The sequence below is a fragment of the Prosopis cineraria genome, unplaced genomic scaffold (assembly GCF_029017545.1).
Source record: "Prosopis cineraria cultivar Desert tree isolate PC_DT_omini unplaced genomic scaffold, ASM2901754v1 PC3, whole genome shotgun sequence".
In the NCBI taxonomy this organism is placed as follows: domain Eukaryota; kingdom Viridiplantae; phylum Streptophyta; class Magnoliopsida; order Fabales; family Fabaceae; genus Prosopis; species Prosopis cineraria.
Window position 1 is genome coordinate 44,674,977 of NW_026555334.1, and position 13,253 is coordinate 44,688,229.

The following is a 13,253-nucleotide window of genomic DNA, read 5'->3' on the forward strand; positions in this document are numbered from 1 at the left end:
CCAGAAAAGCTGTCATGACAACACTGTCATGGACACGTGTGCCGCATCGCATTTTACGCAAGCTGTGGTGCAGAGTACAATGAGCAAACTTGCTTTTTTGTGCCACATGCCACAGTGCATGGACCAATATACTCAAAAATGATATTTTTGGCCTTGTTTTGAAATGTTTTGCTTCCTAAAACTTTTTCATGCTTTCAATACCTTTATAAATCATTAAGTTTGAACTTAAATTATAAATTTGAAAAGTTTTTATGGGATCCCAAATATTCCAAAATTATTTCTAAAAGATTATTAGTTTTAACCCTTATACAGACTTAGGAGCAATCTTTACTCCTAATTATGATTGTTTGTTGTTATTGTGTGGTGAATTTTGATGATGTCAAAGTGAACATTACATGAAGCTAGCAAACATCAATACTATAGCAGCATGGCAAAGGATCTCGCATTGCCCTATGGAGTATTATGATGAAGAATGATAGGAATCAAGGGATAAGTTAAAATCTAACATTTAGTATCTTTGATCCGTTATAGGACATTAGAGGACCAATGACTAGATCTAGAGCTAAGAGGATGAAAAAAGCCCTAAATTCATTAATTAAAAGTGTTCTAAATGATTAAGAAGTTTTGAAGGCAAATAGAGTTCTAAAAGGTCAAAGAAAGATTCTTAGCACATTGGACCTAACCCAAGACATTTAGGCTCATGACTCCAATTAGTTTAGTTATTATTTTCTTTTTAAACTTAGAAAGTTACTCTATCTTATTTTAATTATAAATTTAAGTTTAGAAGAATTAGTTTATTTTGTTTTAAGTTTAAATAAGGATACAACATATCCATTGAGGATTTGATTTATCCATTTGGAATCCTAAATTAATTAGGATTGCGTCATTTTAATTTTTAGAAGTCTATTTAAATAGTTAGGCCATTTGTATTTTTCATAATTGATTTGAATTTATGAATTGATTTTTTTTAATTGTGAGACTATTTCGATTAGTGTTGTTCTCTATGAAATAACATACAATGAGATTTCAGATTATTGTGAGCTATCATTCAGTTGTCCCGTATCATTTGGTATTCAGAACCTTGGTTGCTTTTTCAGGTTATGTCCTTCCATTGTGTTCTTTATTATTTATCATATTAATCTCTCTCATTCTTTCACCCTTCCTTCCACATATAATTTATTTGCATTGTGTTCTTTATTATTTATTATTTTCATCTTTCTCATTCATTTATCATTCCTTCCATATATCATTCATTTTCATTGTGTTCTCCATTATTTATTATATTTATCCTTCTCACTCATTCATCTTTTCTTTCATATATTAACAGCTAATGTTACTAATTGTCTAGAAAATGGATGTAATTTACAAGTGATATTGATAAATTAATAAGCATGATAAGAAAATTAACAATTATTGATTTTGTGTAATAAGTAAAAGGTATTTTGATTTTTTTACCAATAAAATTTTGATTTTTTTTAAACTGAACTAAAATTTAAAAAAAAAATAGACTTATTTAAAATTAAGTCTATGCAAATATATTTAACATAAGTTCTCCCAAACATTGAATCTGAACTTCTAGGTTACGCGCACGCTTTTCTTGGAAGAGGGAACCCATCTCCAAATAGTAAACATTAATCTGAGAAAGGTCAAATGCACTCAGATTCCGACTCAACCTCCTGGCTCTTGGCTGAATTTCTCGACAGTCGAAACCCATCTAGACCATTGCATTGCCATTGGGTGCGCTTTTTGTTTTTGTTTTGTTCGTTTATTTGTGTTTTTTTTTTCCCCTCCCCAGTGTCAATTTCATTTTTTTTTTAGAAATCATGAAGTCAAAATCTCGTAGTATATCGTGATAAGAACTTGCTGACGTATGCAAGTGAATGTTTTATTTAAAATAATGACTGGGAATAATGGAAATGAAGGAAGCTTTTAAAAGACAGAGCACAAGCAATTCTTTTGAATATTTTCTTCTTCTTCTTCTTTTTTTTTTTGGCAAAGCAATTCTTTTGAATTTTGATGTTTCTCTTTACTGTTGATGCATCATGCATGTCGGGTTGCAATAATTTTTTTGATTCTTTTTTGTGGACGCTGTGGTGAACGATGAGGTGCAATAACAATTGGGAGTAGTGGAAATGAAAGCAGCTTTTAAAAGACAGAGTACAAGCAATTCTTTTGAATTTTGATGTTCTTTTTACTGTTGATGGTCACAATAAATTTTTTTTTTTGTTCCTTTTGCGGACGTTGTGCTGCAATAATAATTGGGAGTAGTGGAAATTAAAGCGGCTTTTAAAGACAGTGTACAAGCAATTCTTTTGAATTTTGATTGCATTTTTACTTCTATTGTAAATTCATCTGCTTATAGTTCCACTATTTTTCTTGATGGAAGGCAGCCATCTGACTCTTATCATCGCCGTCGGTCCAATCTTGATGAAAGTTGGTCGTTCGATCCTTATCATTGTCGCAGGTCTGATCTTAGATGAAGTCGGCCATTCGATCTTCATTGTCGTTATCAATTCAGTTTTGGTAGAAGTCAGCTGTCCCATCTCGATCGTCACCATCAATTCGGTTCTTATAGAAGTCAGTCGTCTAGTCCCGATTAATAGTGGCGGCTTGTTTTTGTCAACTTTGGCAATCTATTCTAGTTATCGTTGGCAAGTCAATCAAGCCTTCGTGAATTTGAGTTAAATTATAAAAAGATTGAGTTAAAATTCAAAATAATATGGGTTTTGAAATGATTTCAAATTCTAAAAAATTTAAGGTAGAATTTGAATTTGAATTCTATACATTTTTAATTATCCAAATAATAAATTTAGTTTAAATTTAAATCAAAATTCATATTCATATGTATTTAAGTATAGCACAAGTTAATATTGAAGAGTTTTATAAAACTCTCTGAAGATTAGAACAAATCTGCTCGCTTGCCTTGTTTCCCGTCTCGCTTGGTAGCGGGGTTAATGGAAAGGATAGGAAAAATAATTTCGTTGTATGTCTAACAAAAGAATGAGGCTCACACAAGAATGTTTACTTATTAGGACGATAGATTTGAAAAGATAGATTAACCATATTTTCTTTACCCTTAGCAAATCACTATCAGGAAGCCAATTCAAACCTGATATTGACATCTTCGATTATTTTTATAATTGAAGGTACCTGAAAAACCTTATAAAAAACAATATTGTAATAAAAAACACTAAATCATTTCAAAGGCAATATTTTAATTTAGATTTGGACTAAATTTTTTATTTGAATACATGAAATTTTATAATTTTGGATTTGATCCAAACCCGCTCAATTTTTTTAGAATTTCAAAACTCTAAACAAGTCATGTAAGTATCATAACTCATTTTTATTAGTGTAATTCTGTTAGAGAAAATATATTTGCAAGTTTTTATAATTTTTTTCAATTTTAAATTAGATCTCTGCAATTTTTTTTGTTTTAATTGAGTTTTTATAATTTGATTAACTAATTTTTAACCCCTAAAAATTAAAATCATTGAATTTTTTTCTTCAAAAAACAAAATCGAGAAATTTTATATTTTTATTAAATTATTATATAATTGTTCAAATAATTACGTAATTTTTATAACTCAAAATTTATAAAATTAGGCTAATTTTACATTTTTTATTTATAAATTTTTTTGAAAATTAATAAAAAATTAAACAATGTATTAGATCAAATTTTCCTTTTTTATTTCGCTAAAACTATTGACTTAAATTTTCTATAAACTCTAAAATTATTTTTGTTTGGAAAACTTACTAATCTATTATTAATTTTAACCTTTAAGGATTAACAAATTCAATTAATCAAACCACAAAGGTTTAATTGAAACAAAATAAATTATAGGAAACTAATTTAAAATTGAGGGAGACTTACAGATTGATTTTCCCTTTTTTTTTATAAAACCCAAATAAAAAATTTTAAACATGTGAAATTTAAATGTGATATTTAATCTAAAATTTAAATTCAAATTTTATTTTACCATCTCTAAATGATTTTCCAGTCATATCTTCTGTTATTTTAATATTCCGTTGTAGTTGTAGTTGTACTCCTGCTAGTGTAATAGCAGTGTTAAGATGGCAGGGAAGTAGCAGCATATGAACCACATTGTGTCCGCTTAAATTTGAATTAATCGGCTTAAAGTAGTGTGTCCGTGTTCTCCAAACCCAACGCGCAACAATTAACTATTTCTTATGTAGGTCTCGTCTGTTTAATTTTATTAACCTTTTAATTTAAACCTTAATATGGTTTGCATTAAATCTTGTGTGAATCATGAGACCAAGAGGTAAAATCAGATCATGCTTTTAATAAAAGTAAATACTTTCTTCGTTTCAAATTATAACACACTTTTAAATAAAATTTTATATATCAATAAATTTCATTAAATACGCTTAATAATTTTATTTTTTAAAATAAAAAAACAAACTTTTCATAATACCTATCATTTAATATATTGAAAAGAAAATGAATGAAAATTAATTTTAGAGAGAAAAAGAATAATATTAAAATTGATACATTTAATAAAATATTACTCTATCCAAAATGTTTTATATTTTGAAATACAGGAAGTACGTTAAATCATTAAACCGCTAAAGCTAGTTTAGGCAATAAATCTTTTATTTTTGATTTTTTTTAATGAAGCATTAACTTCATTCAAAATCATTTATATCACACATAAAATAAAAAATACTTTTATTATTATTATTATTATTATTATTATAAAAAGTCAAAATCAATTATTTGATTCTGAAATTATAGATAATGATATCAAAATTACAAAAAGGATCCAAAAAAATTTTGTGGTCACTGTCTACAATTTTTTAATTCATTCCTGTAATTTTTTAGATATTTTTTTTATAACTTTCTAATCCATCAATGTTTAAATTTAACTTTTATTAAAAATATAAGTAATATTATACCATTTTTAAAAATTAAAGAGAAATATTAAAATGAGTTTAGGATTGAAATATCCTAGACGTATAATTTAACGTTGAAATGCATTAACCTTAATAAAAAATCTTATCATGAAATAAAAAATAGGGTCTTATCATGGGAGAAAGAGGACGGATTGGGTTCATGTTGAATGCTAGCTGAAAGCCAAGCCAAGCCAAGCCCTGGTTTTGACAAAATTGCCAAATGTAGTTTTGACTCTGACCTGATGTGATTCAGGCCCCACCAGAGGGGTGGATTGCACTCTGAGTCCAATATTTTAATTCAATAAAAGAGAAGCTCTAGCGTCTGCGGAACAACATAAACCCATAGCTGATTTCAGAAAACTTTTTTGGTCCACAACATTAATTCTGTTTCAAAATTCGGTCCCCATGAACGAAGTCCAGGATCCATGCCTGCTTTGTGACGATTATTGGAAATCATAATCAGAATTGGAATAGATTTGATCAGATAGGAATGAATATTGTTGCGTGAGGTATGATGCTTCTGGTGAATGATTCATTATTCTGGTCACGCAGGTAAGTCAAGTTGGAGTCCCCATCACTATCAATGGAAATAAATATTGGCCAACGGAAAGAATAGACGCGAACGTGTCATAAGGAAGGAAAGTGAGAGACGCTGTCCGTCGATTGTCATTGTCAATTTTGGGAGGAGCGCGTGTATTTTGACTTGATATAAATGGTCGACGTCATTAGTGGAAATATTAGTTTTAGTAATTTTGTAATTCGCATCATTAAATATCACAACAATCGTCGGACGTGAATAAGCCAGCACCCATCAAAAAAGCTAACGAGGCAGATTCTCTGCTCCTGAAGCCTCGAGCTTCCATCAACCTTCAATAACCACTGTTCTTGATGCTAATCGTCGTTCCCGTCGCAGATTATGGAGTCCATGTCTCACTCTTCGACCTTTCTTCTGCCTGTGTTTTCGCCGGAGAACAACCGCCCTTCCTTAACTCACGTACTCGTTATTCTGAACCAGCCCCTGCCGAGATTCGCTCCTCTGCTCTGGGAGCACGGTACCGCCTTCCTGCACCCCACCTCTCTTCCTTTTATTTTGCGGATGGAGTTTTATTTCTTCAGTTTAGATTATCTGAGGTTTATTGTATTTATTTATTCTTTCTTTTCAATGTTGTTCTGTGTTTTTCTGTACCACAGCACAACTACGAGTATGCGCTGATGGAGGTGCCAATCGGTTATACGATGAAATGCCTCTACTCTTGCCCCATGAAGATGCCTCATGTGTTCGAAGCAGGTTCATTTTCAACTCCTAATAGTTTCTTAGCTAAATGACTAATTCAACTAAGTAATTTTTACGCCATTTGCGTGTCTAGTCCTTCGTCGCACTTCTTTCTTTCTTTTCTTTTTTCTTTCTATAGTGTGATACTTTCTTTCTGGTGTATTCTGAGTGATCGTTTTGTATATCTATTTTATTTTATTTTTCATTTCCTTCATGAATGTGCCTTTGTGCTTTAACAATTAGTTTTTCCTACTGAATGATATGAAGAGAATGGGGGATATTGCAATGAAGTTTTAAACTTTTGATCGCTATTATCTAGCATGAGGAATCTTGCATGTCGCGAGGGACGGAGCGGTGAAATTATACTAGCGATTTCTCTATAGTAAACCATGCCATGGTTTGAGGAATTGGGCTGTAAAAACCTGTATAGCCAATATGGGTAAGTCTAGTGAGGAACCAGGCGTTCGAATTACATTGATTAAAGGGTAGATAAATGTAGTTATCATTTAGTGATTTATAAAATTAAGTCTTAGATACATTCCCAAATAAGGTATCTTCCGGATTTACTGAGTTAAGGCAGATAGGTTACCCTAGGTCTTTGGAAATCCGAAAGCCAACACCTCAAGAATTTGGTGTCGTGAATGGTCTAAGATGCTTGAGACTAGCTATGACTTGTGTTATTCGCAAGGAAGCAGAAGAAAGCTGATTTTATTCGTGAGTCTTTAATTCCTTAATACTTACTTTTTAGTCTTCTCTCTGCATCTGCAATCATGTTTTTATTGCATCTGCATATTTCATTTATAAATAATTTTGGTTCCTAGTACTAGCTAGGTTAACCTTGGATACTAGTTGTACATACGTGCTAACTTGTCTTGTCCATATTTTTATACTTGTGCATGCTTGAAATGCTTGTACATTGAGAAAACGTACGAAAGCCTAGACTATAAATAATAATAATCTATATACTATAGGAATGATATTTTACTTATTACGTTATTTCTTGTTCAACTATTGCACCTGTCAGCTTGTACATATCTAAGATACTGACATCAAAATTTTGGCTTGATTCATAAAAAGCCTGAGAATCCTCACATGCAGATTTCTTGAATGTTATTGTACATTTTTTGTTGATAGTTTGCTATGCCTGAATTCTCTCAGTTGATTGGATTTTTCTACTTTTAGCCTTCTTCTCTACTTCTCTTTCTGACCAAAGAATATTTTGGGATGGTTGTTTTCTTCATAAGATGGTTTTGATACTATGCTGAAGCCTTTTTAGCATGATCAAATGATGATTGGGATATAATAGTTTCATACTGTGGGACAAAAAGGCTAAGCATTGTACTTAAAGTAATGGTTTTGAAGATTTGAAATCTTATAATAAATTTATTATACACAGCCCTCTGATGTATGTGATTGATAAATTAACCAGTGAGTTGCTGAGAGGTCTGGAAATAACTGCTATGAAATTGAAATTTTGTATCTATTCTGGCGCAGGTTTTCTTAAATGCTTTTGGTACTGTTAATGTTTTAAGTGATGGAATCAGAAAATGCAATTGAAATGCAAGATTAAAAGAGACGTGGTTTTTAACTTTCAAAATTCTTTTCCATTTTTTCTATGATTCAATAAAGAAATGGAGAGATTCAATCCCTTTCCATTCTAACCATGGACATCTAAATTGTAAGTACAGCCCTAATCTTATGAGATTATTACTTGACGATGTTTAAGAAGTTGATGTATGGTATATGCTATGACTATTCATATTGTATCATTTGCTGATTGTCGTACCAAAAAAAATGTATCCATGCCATCATCTAAGAAAGCGATTGACCTGCTAATGTTCAATAGATATATTACTCCAACCATTGTTACTCACAGACAAAGCACTCGCTTCTTTCTTGGTTTTTTTTTTTTATAAAAAAAAACTAATCATAGGATTGAGTTACTGGGTACCACATTTGATATTGTATCCATGTCATCCAATCTGTTTTGTGCTTACTGTTTCATTGACAAAAATATGCAATCCGTCTTATATCTCCTCTATAAGTAGCAGTCAACCACATCTGTGAATTGGTTGGTTAAAATATTTTCATTACATGTGTCTGTAGACGGAATGTCTTGCTTTTAAAATCAATATCAGTGGACCAACAAAAGTTGGTCCAGTTGATAAGAATTTGACTTATAACCTACAAGGTCGTGGGATCAAATCCTGTTACCAATGTTGGGACCTTATTAGTGGGCGATCTACAAGTATCTTTGTAAGTACTCTTTGAGTTTGGAGGCAAACTCTAGCCCTGCTGAGCTCTCGGGACCCAATTCGCCCAAGCTCTCTTTTTTTTTTTAATTTTAAAAAATCAATATCAGTGGTATACGCTATTTAACTGAAATTTTCACTTAGTCATCTTACGATTCCACTTTTGATCATGCAATTTTCACTTAGTCATCTCACGAGTCAAGTTGGTGGAGTGTTGGATTAGATAATGCAATTTTGATTTTCTAGCTAGTGAGTTACAGGCAATTAGTTTATTGCTTTTTTTGATTGAAGTATGGTTTGCTATCTTGTTTTTTCAATTGCAAACTCATTTAACAATAACTTGATAGGTTTCTATCAGGTACATGCCAGATGCAATTAAAGGTGACATGGATTCAATACGGTCTGAAGTACTTGACTTCTATAAAGTCCTGGTATGGCTTTATTTCTCTGTTTGCATGCGGCTTTTCTTCTCTATTGGTTTATGCGTGTGATGTCTCCAAACTGGAGGAGATGGGTTCAACTTTCTTGTCAATACCTTGTTGTCATTTGTTTTGATTCTAACACGCAATCTTTCAATCATGTATGCTTGTTTGATGCTTGCAGGGAACTAATATAATAGATGAATCTCAAGATCAGGACACCACAGATTTACACAAATGTGTCGAACACATTCATGACTGTACTTCAGATACGGATAAATCATCAGTAAGTAAAATCGGTTCAAACTTCTTGTTTTCTATTTCTTTGGTCTACATTTTGATAGTAAAGAACAATTGTGTATTCTTGCTTTAGTCTTTAATGCTCTATGGCACCACAATTTTTTCATAAAATTAATTTCTTCATTTCCTGTAATGTATGGCAGCTAAGGATTCTTGTAACTGGAGCACTTGGTGGGCGATTTGACCATGAGATTGGAAACATAAATGTTCTGTGCCGTTTCTCTGATACTCGAATTATTCTTCTATCTGACGATTGCCTCATTCACCTTCTTCCAATGAATTACCATCATAAAATCCACATTCAATCTTCGGTCGAGGGTCCACATTGTGGGCTCATCCCCATTGGGATGCCATCTGGAAGTTCTACTACCACTGGGCTCCAGTGGGATCTCAGTAAGTATATGACATTAGCATTATTATTATATGATTGCTAATTTTAGATCGTTTTATTTCTAAGTTTTAATTGAATTTAAATAAAAAGTGCCTGTCTTAAACATTTCATGAATGGAATGACAATTATTGTCTACGATTCCTTACTGAAAAGTTGTGTTTTCATATAGCAGTAGTAGTTTGTGCACTGCAGCTCTGCAGAGATTTTCCTTTCTGCTTCTGAGTGATGAACTACATTATTAAAGGGATGATAATTATTGCCTGCGAGATTTCACCATGAAAATTGCTTTTTGATGCTGTGCCAAGAGGATTCACCTATCTTGTGTTACGAGTGATTAACTAACTTACTAGCAATTTCTGAGAACACGCAATGTGCAAATATGATTATATGGTTTGATGGGACAGATGGTTCTCATGCATCATCTTTTCACTATTTTATTAGTTCATCCTCGGCCTGCTGTTGTCTAGTTTGTGAGGAGTCTGACACGTAACATCTTATTTTATCCGTTTCAGATGACACGGAGATGAAGTTTGGTGGTTTAGTAAGCACATCGAATATAGTAAAAGGAGATTTAGTCACAGTACAATCTGATTCAGATCTTCTGTGGACAATTTCTATCAAGAAGCCCTAGTATTTTAGATGATTCAGGACACATTTGATGCTTCAGATCTATTATACCTGCGCAGGTGAATCCAACAGGCTATTTCTTTTTCCGACGTTTCTAATGTTCTATTTTGTTTTAACCCTGTATAACGAGAGGTGTATCCCTTACAAGTCTTGGAATTTCTTTTTTGTTGTTGTTTTTTTTTTTTTTTAAGTTACATTCCTCAGCTCATGTATACTGTTGAATGGAATTACCGGAAAATATGTCGCCAAGAAACTAAGCAAAAGAAGTATCATCCGATGGACTGTTTCTAGTAGTAGGCCTTTTTTTTTTTTGGGCCCTCATAGAAGCAGAACGCAAACAATAGCAGCAGATTTCACTAATATACTTGCACACTTATGGGCCATTACTGTATTTGTTCTAATGACTCGTTGTGCGGTTAATAGGACGGCTGCATGGCGTAACCAAGCGTGCTGGTATCCTGGGACTGAAGTTTCTTGAGCCCAAGAAAGAAAAAGAAGGATGTAGTTTTGAGTTTTGACTGTGTATCTGGAACTTGGTGAATGAACATAGGGATTGACTGTATATCTGGTACTAGGTGAATGAAAATAGGGAACTTTTTTCGGGTGGAAAAGGAGACAATGAACATAGAGAACTTAAAGGCTAGTAAATCCTCAAGGACTTGCTAGAATAGCATGGCCAGCCAGTGTGTAAATTGACAATCATGATGGGGAGCTGCACAGGTTCTTCCAATATTCTATTATCAAGAGGAGATTTTTAGGTCCTCCTAGAGCACCATGTCATTTGTGCTTCTAATTCAAAACATACAAATCATACTAATGGAGCCCGCATTTTCTGCATCGAGGGATTTAACTATCTATAAATTCAATCCAAAGGAAAGGGGGAAAAAAATATATGACGAGTAACTACCGATTTAAGTGTCGTGCTGTTTAATAGGCTCTCGAATTTTATTTTTCAAGTATACAGCCAAAAAATTAATAATAATAAAAGAGAATATGAACCAGAAACAAGAGACCAAAGTCGCGGAACAGTATGGTTAACTACATTAAAGTGTGGTGCTTCCCTCAAAAAAGTTTTTTCCACGTCTCACCTTGCCCAGGAGAAGCCGGTAACCCTTGTCTCTATGGTTAAACTTAATTCAGAAGAAACAAACTGCCAGAAAATAAAAATCTCATTTTTTGAGATGCAAACTAACAGAACGTGGTAGTTATCGTTGTAATTCTATTGAAGATTTTAAGGAGGAGAAGCAGCTTGGTAGAAGTGACTTGATAAAAGAGCACATTTTAAGGAGTAGAAGCAACAGGAACGTTTCTGATTGACATTGGGGCTTCAAATGTTCAGGAAACATTCTCCATCTATGTATCTTCAATATTAACCAATGGCTGACATTGATACAAATATAAATACGAAACCGTAGAAAATTAGTAATCACTGAACACGTAACAAACCTTGAGAATCCATTTATTCTGGAAGTCATGGAGCGCGCGCGCGCTACTAACAGTAAAATGAAATCTTGTAACGTGATCTTTAGGAGATTATGGGAATCAGTGTATAATTATAATATTTATGACACTGTAAGTTTTTATTTCTAAGTCTAATAATTCGTTTCAATATATTTATCGTGCACGTTCATTTAATTTTTAAGTTAAATTTAAACCTTAAACTATAAGTCTAAGAACGATTTGAATCATAAATTCATATACGATATATTCTGAACTTTGAATAGTTAAATTTGAGGGACAATTAAATTAGACTAAACATTTGCTCTATGAGCCTGTATATTCTGACATCCCCCTCCTCCCTCCCTCCCTCCCTCCCCCTCTCTCTTCTCTTGCTACTATTTATTAACGCTTGCGACACAGCATATAGTTGAAGCATGTTGACAAGACCACCACAGACCCATTCGGAGCTACAAGGTGCAGCAAAGGTGTAAAGACAAAGATTATGGAGCAGCAAGCTTGCTTGTGGAATTTGATACATCTTCAAGTAGTACTTAGAATAAAGAACTTAAGTAGTTGTGAAAGTGTGAGACAAGTCAGGAGAGAGAGAGATTACAAGTGTGTGAACATATATCATGAGGAATTGTTTCATGCACTGTGGGTCTATTTATATTCAGGATTCCAAAGTAAGTTTTGACAAAAACTATCTCATCTTCACAATCTCCTTCCCTACCATGTTGCCCCCTCACATCTTAGTCAACCCCACGTAGGCATTTCAACTTGGAGTAGCTTGGCAAATAAGAGTGGCATGGCCTGTGTACTTAGACCAGCCAAGGAACATGGTTTTGATAGCACAATCAACTTGGATAGGTATGATGCTGTGGGACTAGGTTCATAAAGACAATCTTATGACAACCTTGGTGGTTGCTGAAAATGTGACAAGAAGATTGATGGCAATGACATAGGCTCTGTCCCCTAATTACAATGCATCTGTCATCGCATGTCAATTGGAGAAGAGAGATGCTAAGAGAGAAGGAAAAGTTGAGGGAGAAGTAGGGGTGTGTAAAATTGAACCAAATTGAATTTGATCTATTCGTTTCAGTTTATTTGATTTAAATGATTGGTTCGATTTCTCTTTTGAAAAAAATTTAATTTGTGTGGTTTGGTTTGGTATGGAGAGGAAGAAACTAGAAATTAACCAAAATAAAATAATAGTTACATGTAATAATTATTTTTATTTTCAAAATTAAATGGCAAAGGAGAGATAATAAAATAAAGAAACTTAGCACAACCCATTTGGCCCATTTGGTAGTCTCATTAGCTTACATTGCACTCTTTACCCTAGTTAATTCTCATTGCATTGTGGTGCCCTCCATACTTCTTGTTCTTGACCACTCATTCCTTTCGATTTCATCCAACTCCAAGCAAGGAGCTACCACTTCTTTTGCAATTTCTCACTTTGTCTAAGCAAGTTCTTCATTTTTGCTTCTTGTCGAGCTTTGTGGCGGAGTCTTGAGCCATCTCCTTTTCCTCCTCTTCCTCCTCCTCTTAGTCCATCAAGCTCTGTTCATTTCTACTGCTTTTGTAGGATTCTAGTGCATGTTTAAGAATCTCTTTTGCGCTAATGCTCTTTGTTTCTA

General features: G+C 33.1%; 1 protein-coding gene across 4 annotated transcripts; it reads left to right on the forward strand.

Moving 5' to 3' along the window:
- The first annotated feature begins 5,694 nt into the window (after positions 1 to 5,694).
- Positions 5,695 to 10,956, forward strand: LOC129306569 (thiamine pyrophosphokinase 1-like). 4 transcript variants are annotated; one of them, XR_008592229.1, is made up of 7 exons: positions 5,695 to 5,966; positions 6,106 to 6,202; positions 8,798 to 8,870; positions 9,043 to 9,144; positions 9,302 to 9,551; positions 10,062 to 10,235; positions 10,368 to 10,453. XR_008592229.1 is itself a non-coding variant. In XM_054947242.1 (6 exons), exons 1-6 carry the CDS (start codon positions 5,831 to 5,833, stop codon positions 10,178 to 10,180), a joined length of 777 nt encoding a protein of 258 aa, XP_054803217.1. In that variant the 5' UTR covers positions 5,696 to 5,830; the 3' UTR covers positions 10,181 to 10,453. The 4 variants fall into 4 exon arrangements, 2 of the variants coding, with proteins under 2 accessions (XP_054803217.1, XP_054803218.1); XR_008592228.1 differs by lacking the exon at positions 10,368 to 10,453 and adding an exon at positions 10,600 to 10,956 and having other exon boundaries at positions 5,696 to 5,966; XM_054947242.1 differs by having other exon boundaries at positions 5,696 to 5,966; positions 10,062 to 10,453.
- Positions 10,957 to 13,253: the final 2,297 nt, after the last annotated feature.